Source organism: Panulirus ornatus, chromosome 34, assembly GCF_036320965.1.
Source record: "Panulirus ornatus isolate Po-2019 chromosome 34, ASM3632096v1, whole genome shotgun sequence".
Classification (NCBI taxonomy): domain Eukaryota; kingdom Metazoa; phylum Arthropoda; class Malacostraca; order Decapoda; family Palinuridae; genus Panulirus; species Panulirus ornatus.
This window is the reverse complement of record NC_092257.1, coordinates 9,604,376-9,620,955: the sequence shown is the minus strand read 5'-3', so window position 1 is coordinate 9,620,955 and position 16,580 is coordinate 9,604,376. Positions and strand designations below refer to the sequence as shown.

At 39.2% G+C, this 16,580-nt stretch overlaps 1 protein-coding gene across 1 annotated transcript in view; it reads right to left on the bottom strand.

The window, feature by feature from the left end:
* LOC139759819 (transducin beta-like protein 2) overlaps positions 1–16,580 on the bottom strand; it is a 296,157-nt gene that overhangs the window by 165,900 nt on the left and 113,677 nt on the right. The window contains exon 3 of the mRNA XM_071682309.1: positions 5,810–6,033. Coding sequence (XP_071538410.1) covers positions 5,810–6,033 — 224 coding nt within the window. The remainder of the gene's footprint in view (positions 1–5,809; positions 6,034–16,580) is intronic.

Genomic DNA, 16,580 nt, shown 5'->3' with positions numbered 1-16,580 from the left:
CTACCCTCGCCTTTTGAAAAATTGTAGGAGCAGTAGACACTAGTAGGTAGGAACATTAGGATGAAGCATTAAGTTGAAATAATTGATAGGAGCATTAGATGGTAGTCAGTAGGAACATTAGGTAGGAGCCTCAGCAAACATGGCTCTAGAGTTGCCCTTTGCCAGTGGCCTGTTAAAGGTGAGATATTAAAGGCTAAGACAGGACTCTCTTGCCGAGGCCAATCCTTTGAGGAGTTCCAATTGAACAGGCGTCAGAGATATAGATAGGCAAAAATTCACACATATGTGAATGCAAAAGTGAATACAAGAGTTTTGGAGAGAGGGGCAAGTATGCAGTCTGTTGTGGATGAGAGACCTTGGGAAGTGAGTCAGTTGTTGTTTGCTGATGATACAGCGCTGGTGGCTGATTTGGGTGAGAAACTGCAGAAGCTGGTGACTGAGTTTGGTAAAGTGTGTGAAAGAAGAAATCTAAGAGTAAATGTGAATAAGAGCAAGGTTATTATGTACAGTAGGGTTGAGGGACAAGTCAATTGGGAGGTAAATTTGAATGGAGAAAAACTGGAGGAAGTGAAGTGTTTTAGATATCTGGGAGTGGATTTGGCAGCGGATGGAACCATGGAAGCGGAAGTGAGTCATACGGTGGGGGAGGGGGCGAATGTTCTGGGAGCGTTGAAAAATGTGTGGAAGTCAAGAAAGTTATCTTGGAAAGCAAAAATGGGTATGTCTGAAGGAATAGTGGTTCCAACAATGTTATATGGTTGCGAGGCGTGGGCTATAGATAGAGTTCTGCGGAGGAGGGTGGATGTGCTGGAAATGAGATGCTTGAGGACAATACGTGGTGTGAGGTGGTTTGATCGAGTAAGTAATAATAGGGTAAGAGAGACGTGTGGTAATAAAAAGAGTGTGGTTGAGAGAGCAGAAGAGGGTATTTTGAAATGGTTTGGTCACATGGAGAGAATGAGTGAGGAAAGATTGACCAAGAGGATATATGTGTCAGAGGTGGAGGGAACGAGGAGAAGTGGGAGACCAAAGTGGAGGTGGAAAGATGGAGTGAAAAAGATTTTGAGTGATCAGGGCCTGAACATGCAGGAGGGTGAAAGGCGTGCAAGGAATAGAGTAAACTGGAGCAATGTGGTATACCGGGGTCGACGTGCTGTCAATGGATTGAACCAGGGCATGTGAAGTGTCTGGAGTAAACCATGGAAAGTTCTGTGGGGCCTGGATGTGGAAAGGGAGCTGTGGTTTCAGTGCATTATACATGACAGCTAGAGACTGAGTGTGAACGAATGTGGCCTTTGTTGTCTTTTCCTAGCGCTACCTTGCGCACATGCGGGGGGAGGGGGTTGTTATTTCATGTGTGGCGGGGTAGCGATGGGAATGAATAAAGGCAGACAGTATGAATTATGTACATGTGTGCATATATGTATATGTCTGTGTTTTATACATATGTATATGTTGACATGTATAGGTATGTATATTTGCGTGTGCAGACGTGTATGTATATACATGTGAATGTGGGTGGGTTGGGCCATTATTTCCTCTGTTTCCTTGAGCTACCTCACTAACGCGGGAGACAGCGACAAAGCAAATAAAATAAATAAAATATGTATAATCTACATATCTCTTTACAATATATATCTTTCACATTCTGTACAAATGCCTGGTTCAGAAATTGATCAAAAGTGAATGGAAGAAGACTATGCCACAATTTACAATTGGACAGGCGTGAACATGACGGAATTTAATAAAGATAAACATGTTGCGAGGAGGTTTGATCAAATAAGAAGTGATAGGGTAAGAGAGAGATAAGATAGTAATAGGAATATGTATGAGAGTGCTGAAGAGGGTTTGCTGAAATGGTTTTGACATACAAAGAGGAGTGAGAAAAGGATAACTAGGAGAGCATACAAATCAGAAGTGGACAGAATAAGGAAAAGGAGAAAATCATGGAGGACACTGAAACATGGAGTTAGAGAAACTAAAAGCTGGGCCTGAGCATGCAAGGGTTAGAGCAAAGTGGAGCAATGTTGTTTACAGGGGATGACGTGCTGTCAATGGGTTGAACCAAGGCATATGAAGCAGTTAAAGGAAATTACAAAAAGGTCTGCGGAAGCGTGTTATGGATATGTGGGCTCTCATTTAGGTGCATGATACATGAAAGCTGAAAAGTGGATGCAAGAAAATGAGGCCATTTCTTCAACTGTTCCTGGAACAATCTCACTAATGCAGGAAATGGCAAAAACGAATGAAAAAAATGAACAAAAATCTATGGAATAAGCAAAAATAAATTAGGGTACCATGTATAGGCCCAACAGGGAAAGTGGTAGCAAGAGGAATAAATGTAAAAGATTTGGGCATCATCATATACGAAGGTCAGTGATGGTTGCATAGCGAGCCAGCATTTCAGTGGCTGTAAAGTTGTATTCCTCTGACCAAGGAAGCTGTCTTTTCTTTCTCCTTCATGCACACGTGGAGTGCTGGCATTCTGTCCACAAACATACAATCTCTCCTTTACATAACACTTGACAACCTTTAAAACACACATAACTTTTCTTAGTAACTCTAGATTTTCTTGCAGTGAGTGCTACTGCTCAACCTGCCTTTCAGCAAAATGGTAGGAGTAATAAAAAAGAAGTGGGTAAGAATATTAGGCAGAAGCATTAGGTAGAAATATTTGGTAGTAGTAAGTAGGAACATTAGACAAGAGCATTAAGTACAAGAAGTAGGTTAGAACAATAGGGAGGAACTTTAGGGAATGACATTATGCAGAAGTCTGTAGGAAAGCTAGAAACCTATGGAAATACTGCATTAGAGCAGAAACCTACGGAAATACTGCACTAGAGCTGCCCTCTGCCAATGGCCTCTTAAGGGCGAGGCACTAAAGGATAAGTGGCACTGGAGTTCTCCAGTTATAGGAAGCCCTTTTGCTGTGGCCACCCCTTGATGGAATTCCAGAAGGGAACAAGGGTCAGAAATAAAAACATAAAGATCATAAATGAGAAACTATACTTCAGAAAGTATACATAAGAGATAATGCCATCAGGCGATGACTGGTATGATTCTAAGAACTTTCACTACAGAAGACTAGAACCTAATGATCAGAATGATAATAGTAAGTAGTAGTTGGTAGGCAGCCAGCAAACAGGGAGGTATATTACCAGTATTACCTGCCTGGGTATCGAGAGTATTAGTGACATCTGCATAGTGGGCCAGCACTTCAGTGGTTGTCAAATTGCACTCCTCTCACCCAGGTAGTTGTCTTTTCTTTCTGCCCTACCCACATATGGATTACTGGCATTCTGTTCACAAACATGCACTCTCTCTTTGTCAAACACAGTGCTTGAAAAATTTAACGAACACAGCTCCTTCTTCGCAGCTCTAGATTTTCCAGCAGCAACCACTACGCACTAGCCCTGCCTTTTGGCAAAATTGAAGAAGTAACAGATAGAAGTACTAGGTAGAAACATTTTGGCAGAAGCATTAGGTAGATGTAGTGGGTAGGAACATTAGGCAGAAAAATTAGGTAGTGGTAGTCTGTAGGATTATTAGGTAGGAACCTCCGCAAACATTGAGCTCGAGACGCCCTCTGCCAGTGGTCTGTAAAGGGTGGGGCACTAAAGGCTAATAAGCAGCAATAGAGTTCACTGGTTATGAAGACTATATTGCTATGGTCACCCCTCTGAGGGAGTTCCAGGAGAATGTTTGATGTATAAATAAGAAGCAAAAGTAAATACTGAGCTGTTGTTTGGTTACCAATAAAATACATAAGAATAAACACAGAAAGAATTTGGAAGTACTTCTCAAGCAAATCTGAGGGGATGAAACAAATGAACTATCAGGAAAGAATTAAAAAACTTCATCTATATAGCTTAGAAAGAAGAGAAAGAAACAGTACTTTAATTATGGAAACATATTGAAGGTATAAAAGCAAATGTGAGAAACCTGAGAGCCCCAAAAAAAGAAGATGAAGAGTTATCAAGTCTTCATGAATTCCATATGACACACAAAAATAAATCGGACAAAAGCATATAACACCCCAAAAAGGAAGCTATAATGATTATTCAATTTGCTGCCAGGAGAAATAACAAACATACATGGAACTACTACAGAAAAATTTAAAAGAATGCTTGACATGTGGGTGAAATCAGTCCCAGATGAACTAAGATTAGGTAATTATGTAATGCAGGTGGCAGCTGAGAAAAAGATTCTTATTCGTCACACAAGACATATGGTGAGTACTTAACAATAGCCCTGCCATTATGGCTAAACTTTGTTGTAGGCACTCCCCAGTAGGTCTCTCTCTCTCTCTTCTCTTCTCTTCTCTCTCTCTCTCTCTCTCTCTCTCTCTCTCTCTCTCTCTCTCTCTCTCTCTCTCTCTCTCTCTCACTGAGAGCAAAACTTCAGCATTCACAAACTGGCTTATGTAACACAAATACACAAAGGAGGATCCAAGCTAATACTTAAAACAATACAGACCAGTTAGCATGACTTCACATGTAATATAATTCTTTGATGAAATGATAAAAAAGACATATATTAATCCATCTAATGAAAAACAGCTGCATAAACAAAGTCTGAATGGAAAAAAACTGGAGGAAGTGAATTGTTTTAGATATCTGGGAGTGGATTTGGCAGCGGATGGAACCATGTAAGTGGAAGTGAATCACAGGGTGTCCGGGGAGGGGGCGAAAGTTCTGGGAGCGTTGAAAAATGTGTGGAAGTCAAGAACGTTATCTTGGAAAGTAAAAATGGGTATGTTTGAAGGAGTAGTGGTTCCAATAATGTTATATGGTTGCGAGGTGTGGGCTATACATAGAGTTGTGTGGAGGAGGGTGGATGTGCTGGAAAAGAGATGTTTGAGGACAATATGTGGTGTGAGGTGCTTTGATCGAGTAAGTAGTGAAAGGGTAAGAGAGATGTGTGGTGATAAAAAGAGTGTGGTTGAGAGAGCAGAGGAGGGTGTTTTGAAATGGTTTGGTCATATGGAAAGAATGAGTGAGGAAAGATTGACAAAGAGGATAAATGTGTCAGAGGTGGAGGGAACAAGAAGTGGGAGACCAAATTGGAGGTGGAAAGATGGAGTGAAAAATATCTTGAATGACTGGGGCCTGAACATGCATGAGGGTGATAGGCGTGCAAGGAATAGAGTGAACTGGAGTGATGTGGTATACCGGGGTCGAAGTGCTGTCAACTGATTGAACCAGGGAATGTGAAGCATCTGAGGTAAACCATGGAAAGTTTTGTGGGGCCTGGATGTGGAAAGGGAGCTGTGGTTTTGGTGCATTATACATAACAGCTAGAGATTGAGTGTGAATGAATGTGGCTTATGTTGTCTTTTCCTAGCGCTACCTCACGCACATGCAGGGGGAGGGGGTTATCAATTCATGTGTGGCAGGGTGGCAACGGGAATGAATAAGGGCAGACAGTATGAATTATGTACATGTGTATATATGTATATGTCTGTGTGTGTATATATATATGTATACGTTGAGATGTATAGGTATGTATATGTGAGTGTGTGGACGTGTATGTATAAACATGTGTATGTGGGTGGATTGGGCCATTCTTTCGTCTGTTTCCTTGCGCTACCTCGCTAACGCGGAAGAAAGTGACAAAGTAAAATAAATATATAAATAAATAAATAAAAAGGAAAACTAGATACTTTTCAGGATTAATGTATTCAAACCCCAGCAAAAAACAAGAAGTATGGCTACTTATTTGGATTAGTCCCCACACATGCCTGACCATCTTATACACATACATCAAAAGGAAAATAACTCAAAAGAGAAAACAATATATTTAATCATACCTGTGGAAATGTAAGGGCCACTTGTGGCTTTCCTAATGTGCCATCATCCCTTTTAGAAACCTTATATACCTCCATGGTATTGGCAACGGACTTGTGGATTATGAAAGCCTTCCCATCTGGACTCCAGCACACTTTGGTAGCATGGTCATACTCAATATTTCCTCTCACACTCTTGTGCTCCCGTTGGTTGAAGTCTTTGGCAGACCAAATCAGCACCGTTCGATCTGTTAATGTTATACTGGTTATTTCACTGCAACATGTAGCAAGCTGTACATAAGACCAGATAGTAGGTTAATCCTATGAAATATATATAACTTTTCAAAATTTTATGGTAATGGATTACCTCTCCTATTGAGTGGGAGATGTATAAAAGAAAGAGACAGGAGGTCAAGAGAAAGGTGCAAGAGGTGAAAAAGAGGGCAAATGAGAGTTGGGGTGAGAGAGTATCATTAAATTTTAGGGAGAATAAAAAGATGTTCTGGAAGGAGGTAAATAAAGTGCATAAGACAAGGGAGCAAATGGGAACTTCAGTGAAGGGCGAGGCAGATATAGGGTGTTTTGGTCGAGGTGGTGTGCAAAGTGAGAGGGTTAGGGAAAATGATTTGGTAAACAGAGAAGAGGTAGTAAAAGCTTTGCGGAAGATGAAAGCCGGCAAGGCAGCAGGTTTGGATGGTACTGCAGTGGAATCTATTAAAAAAAGGGTGTGACTGTATTGTTGACTGGTTGGTAAGGTTATTTAATGTATGTATGACTCATGGTGAGGTGCCTGAGGATTGGCGGAATGCGTGCATAGTGCCACTGGACAAAGGCAAAGGGGATAAGAGTGAGTGCTCAAATTACAGAGGTATAAGTTTGTTGAGTATTCCTGGTAAATTATATGGGAGTGTATTGATTGAGAGGGTGAAGGCATGTATAGAGCATCAGATTAGGGAAGAGCAGTGTGGTTTCAGAAGTGGTAGAGGATGTGTGGATCAGGTGTTTGCTTTGAAGAATGTATGTGAGAAATACTTAGAAAAGCAAATGGATTTGTATGTAGCATTTATGGATCTGGAGAAGGCATATCATAGAGTTGATAGAGATGCTCTGTGGAAGGTATTAAGAATATATGGTGTGGGAGGCAAGTTGTCAGAAGCAGTGAAAAGTTTTCATCGAGGATGTAAGGCATGTGTACGTGTAGGAAGAGAGGAAAGTGATTGGTTCTCAGTGAATGTAGGTTTGCGGCAGGGGTGTGTGATGTCTCCATGGTTGTTTAATTTGTTTATGGATGGGGTTGTTAGGGAGGTGAATGCAAGAGTCTTGGAAAGAGGGGCAAGTATGAAGTCTGTTGTGGATGAGAGAGCTTGGGAAGTGAGTCAGTTGTTGTTCACTGATGATACAGCACTGGTGGCTGATTCATGTGAGAAACTGCAGAAGCTGGTTGGTAAAGTGTGTCAAAGAAGAAAGTTAAGAGTAAATGTGAATAAGAGCAAGGTTATTAGGTACAGTAGGGTTGAGGGTCAAGTCAATTGGGAGGTGAGTTTGAATGCAGAAAAACTGGAGGAAGTACAGTGTTTTAGATATCTGGGAGTGGATCTGGCAGCGGATGGAACCATGGAAGCGAAAGTGAATCATAGGGTGAGGGAGGGGGCGAAAATCCTGGGAGCCTTGAAGAATGTGTGGAAGTCGAGAACATTATCACGGAAAGCAAAAATGGGTATGTTTGAAGGAATAGTGGTTCCAACAATGTTGTATGGCTGCGAGGCATGGGCTATGGATAGAGTTGTGCACAGGAGGGTGGATGTGCTGGAAATGAGATGTTTGAGGACAATGTGTGGTGTGAGGTGGTTTGATCAAGTAAGTAATGTAAGGGTAAGAGAGATGTGTGGAAATAAAAAGAGCGTGGTTGAGAGAGCAGAAGAGGGTGTTTTGAAATGGTTTGGGCACATGGAGAGAATGAGTGAGAAAAGATTGACCAAGAGGATATATGTGTCGGAGGTGGAGGGAACGAGGAGAAGTGGGAGACCAAATTGGAGGTGGAAAGATGGAGTGAAAAAGATTTTGAGTGATCGGGGCCTGAACATGCAGGAGGGTGAAAGGCGGGCAAGGAATAGAGTGAATTGGATCGATGTGGTATACCGGGGTTGACGTGCTGTCAGTGGATTGAATCAGGGCATGTGAAGCGTCTGGGGTAAACCATGGAAAGTTGTGTGGGGCCTGGATGTGGAAAGGGAGCTGTGGTTTCGGGCATTATTGCATGACAGCTAGAGACTGAGTGTGAACGAATGGGGCCTTTGTTGTCTTTTCCTAGCGCTACCTCACACACATGAGGGGGGAGGGGGATGGTATTCCATGTGTGGCGAGGTGGCGATGGGAATGAATAAAGGCAGACTGTGAATTGTGTGCATGGGTATATATGTATGTGTCTGTGTGTATATATATGTGTACATTGAGATGTATAGGTATGTATATTTGCGTGTGTGGACGTGTATGTATATACATGTGTATGGGGGTGGGTTGGGCCATTTCTTTCCTCTGTTTCCTTGCGCTACCTCGCAAACGTGGGAGACAGTGACAAAGCAAAATAAATAAATTATATTTTTTTATATATTAATAATATACAACCTTTCAAAATTTTATGGTTATAAATTACTAAAAATTAAGCAAGGACATGACCAGCATTATGAACTCAAGAAAATCCCTGCTACTGTAGTTGAAATGATATCCATAGAAGATGGATGCATTCACTCACTGATAACATGCCAAGAGAGTGATTCCTAAATAACTTAACACTGTGCAAGGAAAGTTATGTTTTGCATAAATAACAGAAAGGAGCATCATCTTCTATCCACTTATCCACTTTCAATTCCTTTCACATATAGCATCCACAACAGAAAGCCTGCAATTTGTTTCCATGGTGGAATTATTAAAAAAAATCAACAAGAATCATTATTATGTCTAATTAACTAGTCTCAAACTCCTTACCCATCTATGCTCAACTTTCTTTCATAGAGATAGCACAAATTTTGAAAACACAGGGAAAAATTTTTTGGAAAAGGTGAGTTGCTTCTTTGCTTTATGGTTAGTCTCCCTCTTCCATAAGTGAAGTATATAACTACAATATAATCATCATTTAATACTGTATATTTCCATATTATACCTGACATGGTACTACATAAAAAAATTTACTACACAAATCCAATTAATGATAAGTAAAATATTGGTATACATGTATATGTTTACCGGGTAAGGCTATGGTGATACCCAGTTGATCAGGAACTGCTAAGGACTTTCCTGTCATAGTTTAAGGTTCTGAAGATCCAACTGCAACTACCTCCTTCTCAATAAGCATTGTATGGAATACATCACTGACCATGCAAAGTCATAAGCTACACTATTTTTCATTCTGGATGCATTCTCATTGCCATAATTTTCTGGCATTAAGTTCACTGCTGGTCTTTACTGAACATATGTGTCCTCATAAAGTTTATTAGCATCAATCATATAATTACATGTCCTTTGTAATGCTAGTGTCATTTGCTACATGTGGATTATTGCTAAGGCTGACCTGGACAATGAAACCACTAATACATATAATTAAATGCAATGAAAAAATGTGACAAACGCACCTTTTTTTCTAAACAGGAATGATTACAGCCTTGCCCTGACTTGGCATGCATCCTCAATATATCTAACATAGCCTCTAACAGTGACATGAACACCACATAAAAGATGCAGATATAATCAGCATGGATGACAAATCACCTACAAAATCCCTACACATGTGATTGCTAAGATTAATTCTATAACTTATGGAGAGACTTTGACACTCCTTTTGTCCCATCTCTTAACCTTTCACTGCCCATAAATCATGTCTTAACCTTAAGTAAACACAAACACTCCCCCCCTCAGGTTATACCAGGTGCCCATTCATCAAGCTACACCAATATGCCAGGTACCCATTCATCAAGCTACACCAAAGGGGTGGATGAAAAGCTGAAATGGATGTAAGCTGGTTATCCTGTCCTGGATTCAAACCCAGACCTCTTAAACTAGTGTGCTGCATTATCAACCACTGCTGAGCATATGTCATTACCTATTTGTACAGTGAGGGAAAAGAGTTCTACGCTAATGGGATCCTAACTTATGTGTGTAATTCCCTATTTGTACTGTATGGGAAGGGAGTTCTATAAGTGAGTCCCCATCTTCTGAAGTTTCAAATATCATAAAACTTCTGTTTGCTGCCTACAGTCACAATTCTATTGCTACATTTAATCCATTCATCCACCATTCTTACACCACAAAATTACTTCCTTAAGTCTCTTACAATAAGTTTCTTGCTGAATTTCATGCTTTGAGTACATACCTACTTAAACAGAGGGAGGAGGGAGCTTTATATTCATGGAGTCACATCTGTGTAATTATCTAATTAGAGTGAACGAGGAGGGACTTCTACACTCATGAAGTCCCATCTGTAAAACCTTGTCTAATGTTAAACAGCTTTGAAACTTCAGTATGCTGTCTGCATTTACTATTTCCTTATTCAGTTTAATCCATTTATCCAGCACTCTTATAATACAAAAGTACTTCTTTTACATCGTTTTTATCAACTTTCTTGCATCATTTTGTGATATGTCCTTTGGCTGTTCTATCCTCACATCTTTTGAAAAACTGTTTGCTGTCTAAATCACCAATCTGGTTTAAAAACTCAAAAGGCTGAAATCAGGTCACACCTCACTCTTCACAGGCAGTCAAATCTAAAGCCTCTAGCTTTTCCCGGTAATTCAGCTCTCTTAATTCTGGTACTGTACTATCTCTGTTGCTTTCCTCTCAGCCCTCTCTATCAGCTCTTTCTGCCTCTTTAGGTATGGTGACCAAATCTGAGAAGCTTATCCCAGTTTGGGCATTATGTAGGACTTGAACAGCTTGCTGAATATGTCTTTAACCTTGAACCTGAAAGTAATTCTAATATTTACTACCAGACAGTTGGTTTCTTTTTCACTACTATCCTCCTTAAGTGGGACACTAGTAACAAGTTTGGAATGATGTCAGTTCTCAAATCTCTCCCACACACAGATTCCTACAGCTTTTTTTCTTTCAGATAATGTTCACAGCAAAGTCTTCTCTTGCTGTAAGTCTTTCATCCATATTCATTTACATATAACCAAGTCATGTTTCACCAAACATGTATCAGACCAACTTTGGAGTCTGTCTAGGTTCCCATGTAGGTAGTTGCATTCCTTTTCTGTTTTCATTTCCCTTATGACCTTAACTTCATCTGTAAATCATTTACATAAATCTATACGAATAATAGTCCTATAACAGAACATAGCGGTACTCTACTGGTGAAAACCCAATTCAAGAAGGGTTCTCTGACAAGTATCTTTGATTCCTTCCTCTATGGTGATCCAACTTCCAAATCAATTTTCCATGAAGTATAGTGTCAAATGCTTCTGGCAGTCCAGATACACATTACCAACTTGCATTCTCCTTTGGCTAAAACAGACCTCACTCCTTTCCTAAAAAAGAATTTCCTTAAGTTATTTCTCCTTTAAAGGAATTTATACATTTGCTCTCATTTTTTCCAGTACTTTACAGACCACCTTCATCAGAGACAACAGTCTGTAATTCAATGCCTCTTCCCAGTCTCCTTTCTTATATATGGGTATGTTGTTTCCCTTTTCCACTCCCTTTGTACTTTGCCTGTCTCTAGTAACATCTTGAACAGCATATCAAGAATTCTGTCAAGTGTATCTGCACACATCTTCAATGCATTTACTGAAATTTTATTTGGACCATGAGCTGAGTATGGATCAAGATCCTTTAGTATTCTGTTTAAGTCTTTTCTAGATATATCAATACTTTCTAAAACCTGCTCCCCATTTCACCTCATTGGTGTTAGGACTATAAAGTCTTCCCCTGTTACACACTGAAATTTGTTATTTCATTCCTTTTCATTTCATCAATCTATACAACTCTTCAATATGAATTCCTTAGCCTGATTACCTGCTCTTAAACTGAATATTTACTCCTAATAAACTCATGGAAAACTTTGGACATTGCTTTGTCAACAACATTCTAAGTTTCTTTGTTCCTCATTTTTTATCCAGCTGTACTTGTTTCTTGCTCTCTTGTACTTTACAAATGATGGCAGGCTGCAGTGTCACCTATATCTTCACATTACATCACATCTTGAAGATCCTTTACTTTTTGACATCTTTCATTTGACCATTCCTCCCTCTTACTTAACCTTCCCTCTGTATTGAAGGCTAGATGTTCCTACTCATTCACTGTAAATTCCAATAATTATCTGATCAAAATGCCCTGGTTCTTAAATAATAACTCAATTCCCTAATTCATGTCAACATAGAAATTTGAATTTTGTGTCATTTCCTTTTTAAATCTTTAGAACCTATCAAACACACTTTTGTGATCTTTAGGTGTGGTAACCATAGCCGAGAGGAGTAATCCAGCTTTGGTCTGATATATATTTTGAATAGCTTTCCAAACATATTCTTATCCAAACAGTATCAATATTTTCTTGCAGAGTATATATCTTTCACAATTTTCCTAATGTGTAGCTCTGGCAACAGGTTTTGATGGATGAAGTTCTCCTGAAGACATCAGAGGAATTTTTAACTCCATGTCTCCCTGCATGCATGAGCATCCAAGTTCCCTAATCTATTTCCCTGTGGTTGAAGTTCCCTGTCATCAGCAATTTATCATCTTTATTTTGGAACTCTCTCTCTCTCTCTCTCTCTCTCTCTCTCTCTCTCTCTCTCTCTCTCTCTCTCTCTCTCTCTCTCTCACCATCCTAATTGATCCTTTAATGCTATCAAAGTACATTTGTTTTGGATCACTGTAGTTCCTTGGAGGGCTGTAGTCTAACAACAATATTGTACACTTTCTTCCCAATGTGATTTTTAACAAATATGTACAATCTAATGTGCCTTTCACTGCTATTTCCTGAAACTTAAAGTAATCCCTTATTAAGAAAGCCAATCACCCTCCCCCTTTATCTGTTCTTGTGATTACATACCCTTCCAGGTAGGTTAGGTTAGACTTCTGTTCCTCTGTGAATTTTATATCTCTCTTTCCACTGATATCTGAGTTGCTATCCCTGACACTATCTTAAATTCTAGCCCTCTACCATTTCCCAATAGTTCATCCACATGAGCATACAAAATCCTAGGTCTATAGCACTAGCCACTAGATGGTTCCATCCCCTCCGTGATGCTCCTCACCCTAGCCTAATCTGATGGCTCTTATTTTTTGCTTTTATTGAGCTTTCCCTAATTTTCTTCCTTTCCTCTCTTGTCTTGTCATCCTTGAAGTACACTCCTTTGAACTCTTCCCACCTACAAGTTCTTGTCTTGTCATTCTTGAAGTACACTCCTTTGAACTCTTCCCATCAACAAGTTCTTGTCTTGTCATTCTTGAAGTACACTCCTTTGAACTCTTCCCATCTACAAGTTTGTTGACAGTTTCAGCACTTGTTGACTACACATTTCCATGTCAAACACTACCCTTAGTGGCCTTTTACTAATATCTCACTATTATATACCCATTCTCTACACTTCCTGTTATTGAACAGCAAATGTAAGTTCCACTGTGTCAAGTATCCTTACAATGTTTCTTCTTCCTAGCTAATCTTTCCTCATTGTTTAGATGTTCCTCTTACACAGATCATCTCAGACCTGCTCCTAAAAAACTTCCCTGTACAACTTCCCTCACTTGTATCCATCCTTGACAGGAATTCATCCATCTGCTTTCTGATTATCTTTTCTAGTACCTAACAGACCACACTCGCTTGGGACACTGGTCAGTAATTCAATGTCTTTTCCCAGTCTCCTGTCTTATTTACAGGTATGATGTTTCTTCTTCCTAGCTAATCTTTCCTCATTGTTTAGATGTTCCTCTTACAAAGATCATCTCAGACCTGCTCCTAAAAAACTTCCCTGTACAACTTCCCTCACTTGTATCCATCCTTGACAGGAATTCATCCATCTGCTTTCTGATTATCTTTTCTAGTACCTAACAGACCACACTCGCTTGGGACACTGGTCAGTAATTCAATGTCTTTTCCCAGTCTCCTGTCTTATTTACAGGTATGTTGTTTTCCCTTTTCTACTTCCTTTGTAATTTGCCTGTCTCTCACAACATCTTGAATAGTATATCAAGTGTATCTGCACACATCTTCAACAAAATACATTTGGTGAAATTTCATCAGGACCATGAGCCAAGCATGGATCAAGGTCCTTTAGTATTCTGTTTATGTCTTTTCTAAATATCTCAATACTTTCTAAGACCTGCTTCCCATTTCACCTCACATGTTGGGACCAGAAAGTCTTCCACTGTTACTCACTTTGGAATTTGATATTCAACTCCTTGTATATCCTTACATCAACCTATACAGCTCTTCCCTATGAATCCCTCAGCACGATTACCTGCTCTATACTTTCCATTATTCTCTGCAGTTGTGCAATGACCTCTTTCTTTTGTTTAAACTTAAATAAACTCTGCTTTTTCATCATCTCACAAGTCTTGAACTTCCTGTGCCTTCTTAAGTTTCCTATTAACCAACCCAAAAATTCTAACTAACATTCTGTCTTTGACTTTATATACAGCCTCTTATCAATCCTGTGTAGTACTCTAGTCTGCCTAGCTACTTCAGAATCTTCACTAATCCTACACATCAGTACTCTTCTATCTTTTCAGCTTTGTGGTTCTCTTTACCTAGCATCCTACCTCTGACTGCACTTTGGCATTCCTATCTAGTACTTCCCTATGCCTATATCAGTTTTTAGCATCCCTATGACTTGGTTCCTGTTCTTTTCTTTTCTTCTTTTATATTTAGCTCAGTGGTTTCATTCAATCCTAGGATTATCTCATCCAGTTTTTTACTTGATCATTCCTTGGTTCCACTTACTCAGCTCTGTGGTTTTCTTCAATTTCAGGATCAGCTCTTAGTTCGTGCTTGTCATACCCTACCTTGTCTAAATCGTACTTCCCTATGGTGACAGCATTCCCTACTTGCCGAATTTTGTTGTAAAATTCCCTGATGATTATGAATAGTTCCTCCACCACCAGTGCTCTCTGGCACTTTTTATGTTCCCTGGCTATGTCCTCCATTGTTTTATTTTCTTATTTTCTTCTGGGTGGTATATTCTACACTTCATAATGTGAGGGATACCTTGTCTAATTTCCCACTGACTCTGTTGTTCTTCCAGAAAATGTTTTAAACTTATATTCATCAATCCCTGTCTTAAATTACATTTTTTCTTTGTATTTCTTACCATGTCATTGTTTTAATATGCAATGGGTGTCTGCTAAGATTCATGGGCCAATTGTCAAATAGGTCAAGTGATTGGTTTGCCTATCATTTCCTGTTCTGGTTTTTGAAAATCAATTTTCCTGGTTGAGATGACTTGGCTCTTTTCTTGCTGCCCTAGAGGTCTATAAATAGCAGTCAGTTTACTTCTATGCTCCAATTACTAAGTTAAAATCTTTCCACCTCTTCAAAAATGCCACTTATTGCCAGACTATGCTATTTGCTTAATTGATTTGCTTTGCTACATCTTCTTACTCATATTCCTCACACAATTATCTTTCTAAGTTAAGGGCTTCAGTGTCTTCCATAGGAGGTCAAGAACAGAAATTCATTCATCTTTGGTTCAATCTAACCAAAAGCTTTCTCTACAACCGTGCTGACGGTTGGCAATTAGTGTTAAATCTATTCAAAAATTTCATATGACTCCTCACAATGTACATGACTGTGCTCTTTATTTAAAGTAATGGCCATTTTATCTTTCTGTGTTCCTTTGCACTGAGTTGCCTGTTAGCTTATCTTACTCTTCTTTGCTTGATAAATCTCACTCAAGGGTTTTAATTATGCAACTTTTTATATTATTCGTCTACCACTCAGTTACCTTGCTTTCTTTAGTTAAAGAGTTGTGTGTAACTGCCCATTCGTAATTACCTATTTCTACTGGAAGAGGGAGGATTTACACTCATGAAGTATTATCTCTTGAACATTCTCCATTACACAACTCCATAAATTTCCATATGCTGTCTACATTAACCATATCTTCAGTCACTTTATTCCATTCATACACCACTGTTATACTAGATAAGTACTTCACATCTTTTTTTAACAAGTTTCTTGCTTAATTTCATGTAATGTCATTTTACCTCTCAAAGCATTGGTCGCTGTCCATGCCATTGATCAGGTCACTCTTTCGTTCTTCTCTTCCAAGGTGGGCAAATCTAAAGCCTCTAACCTTTCCTCATAATTCAGCTCTCTTAATTCTGGTACCATCTTTGTTGCTTACCTCTAGATCTTCTTTATTAGCCCTTTGTGCTTCTCTGGATGCAGTAACAAATCTTGCAAAGTAAAATCTAGTTTTGGCCTTTTTAAACATTTCCTTATCCAAGAAATTGATGTTTAATCTATGCTGGCAAGCAGTTGGTCTTAATCATTCTCGTAAGGCAGGATTCAGGAAAGAGGTGAGGAACAATGTCAATTCCCAAATCTCTAACACACTGATTCCTGCTGGATGGTAATTATATCAAGAGCATTTTTCATCATGACCTATTCCCATTATTACAAATTTGTAATTACAGAGGGGTTTTATAATTATGGAGCCCCATCTCTTGAACACTCTTTCATAATACATCCTCTTAAATCTATCTGCTGTCTGCATTAACCATGTCCTCAGTTCATCTGTTCCATTGATCCAACATTATTATACCATAAAAGTATTTCTTTACATCCTTATTTACAAGTTTCTTTCTT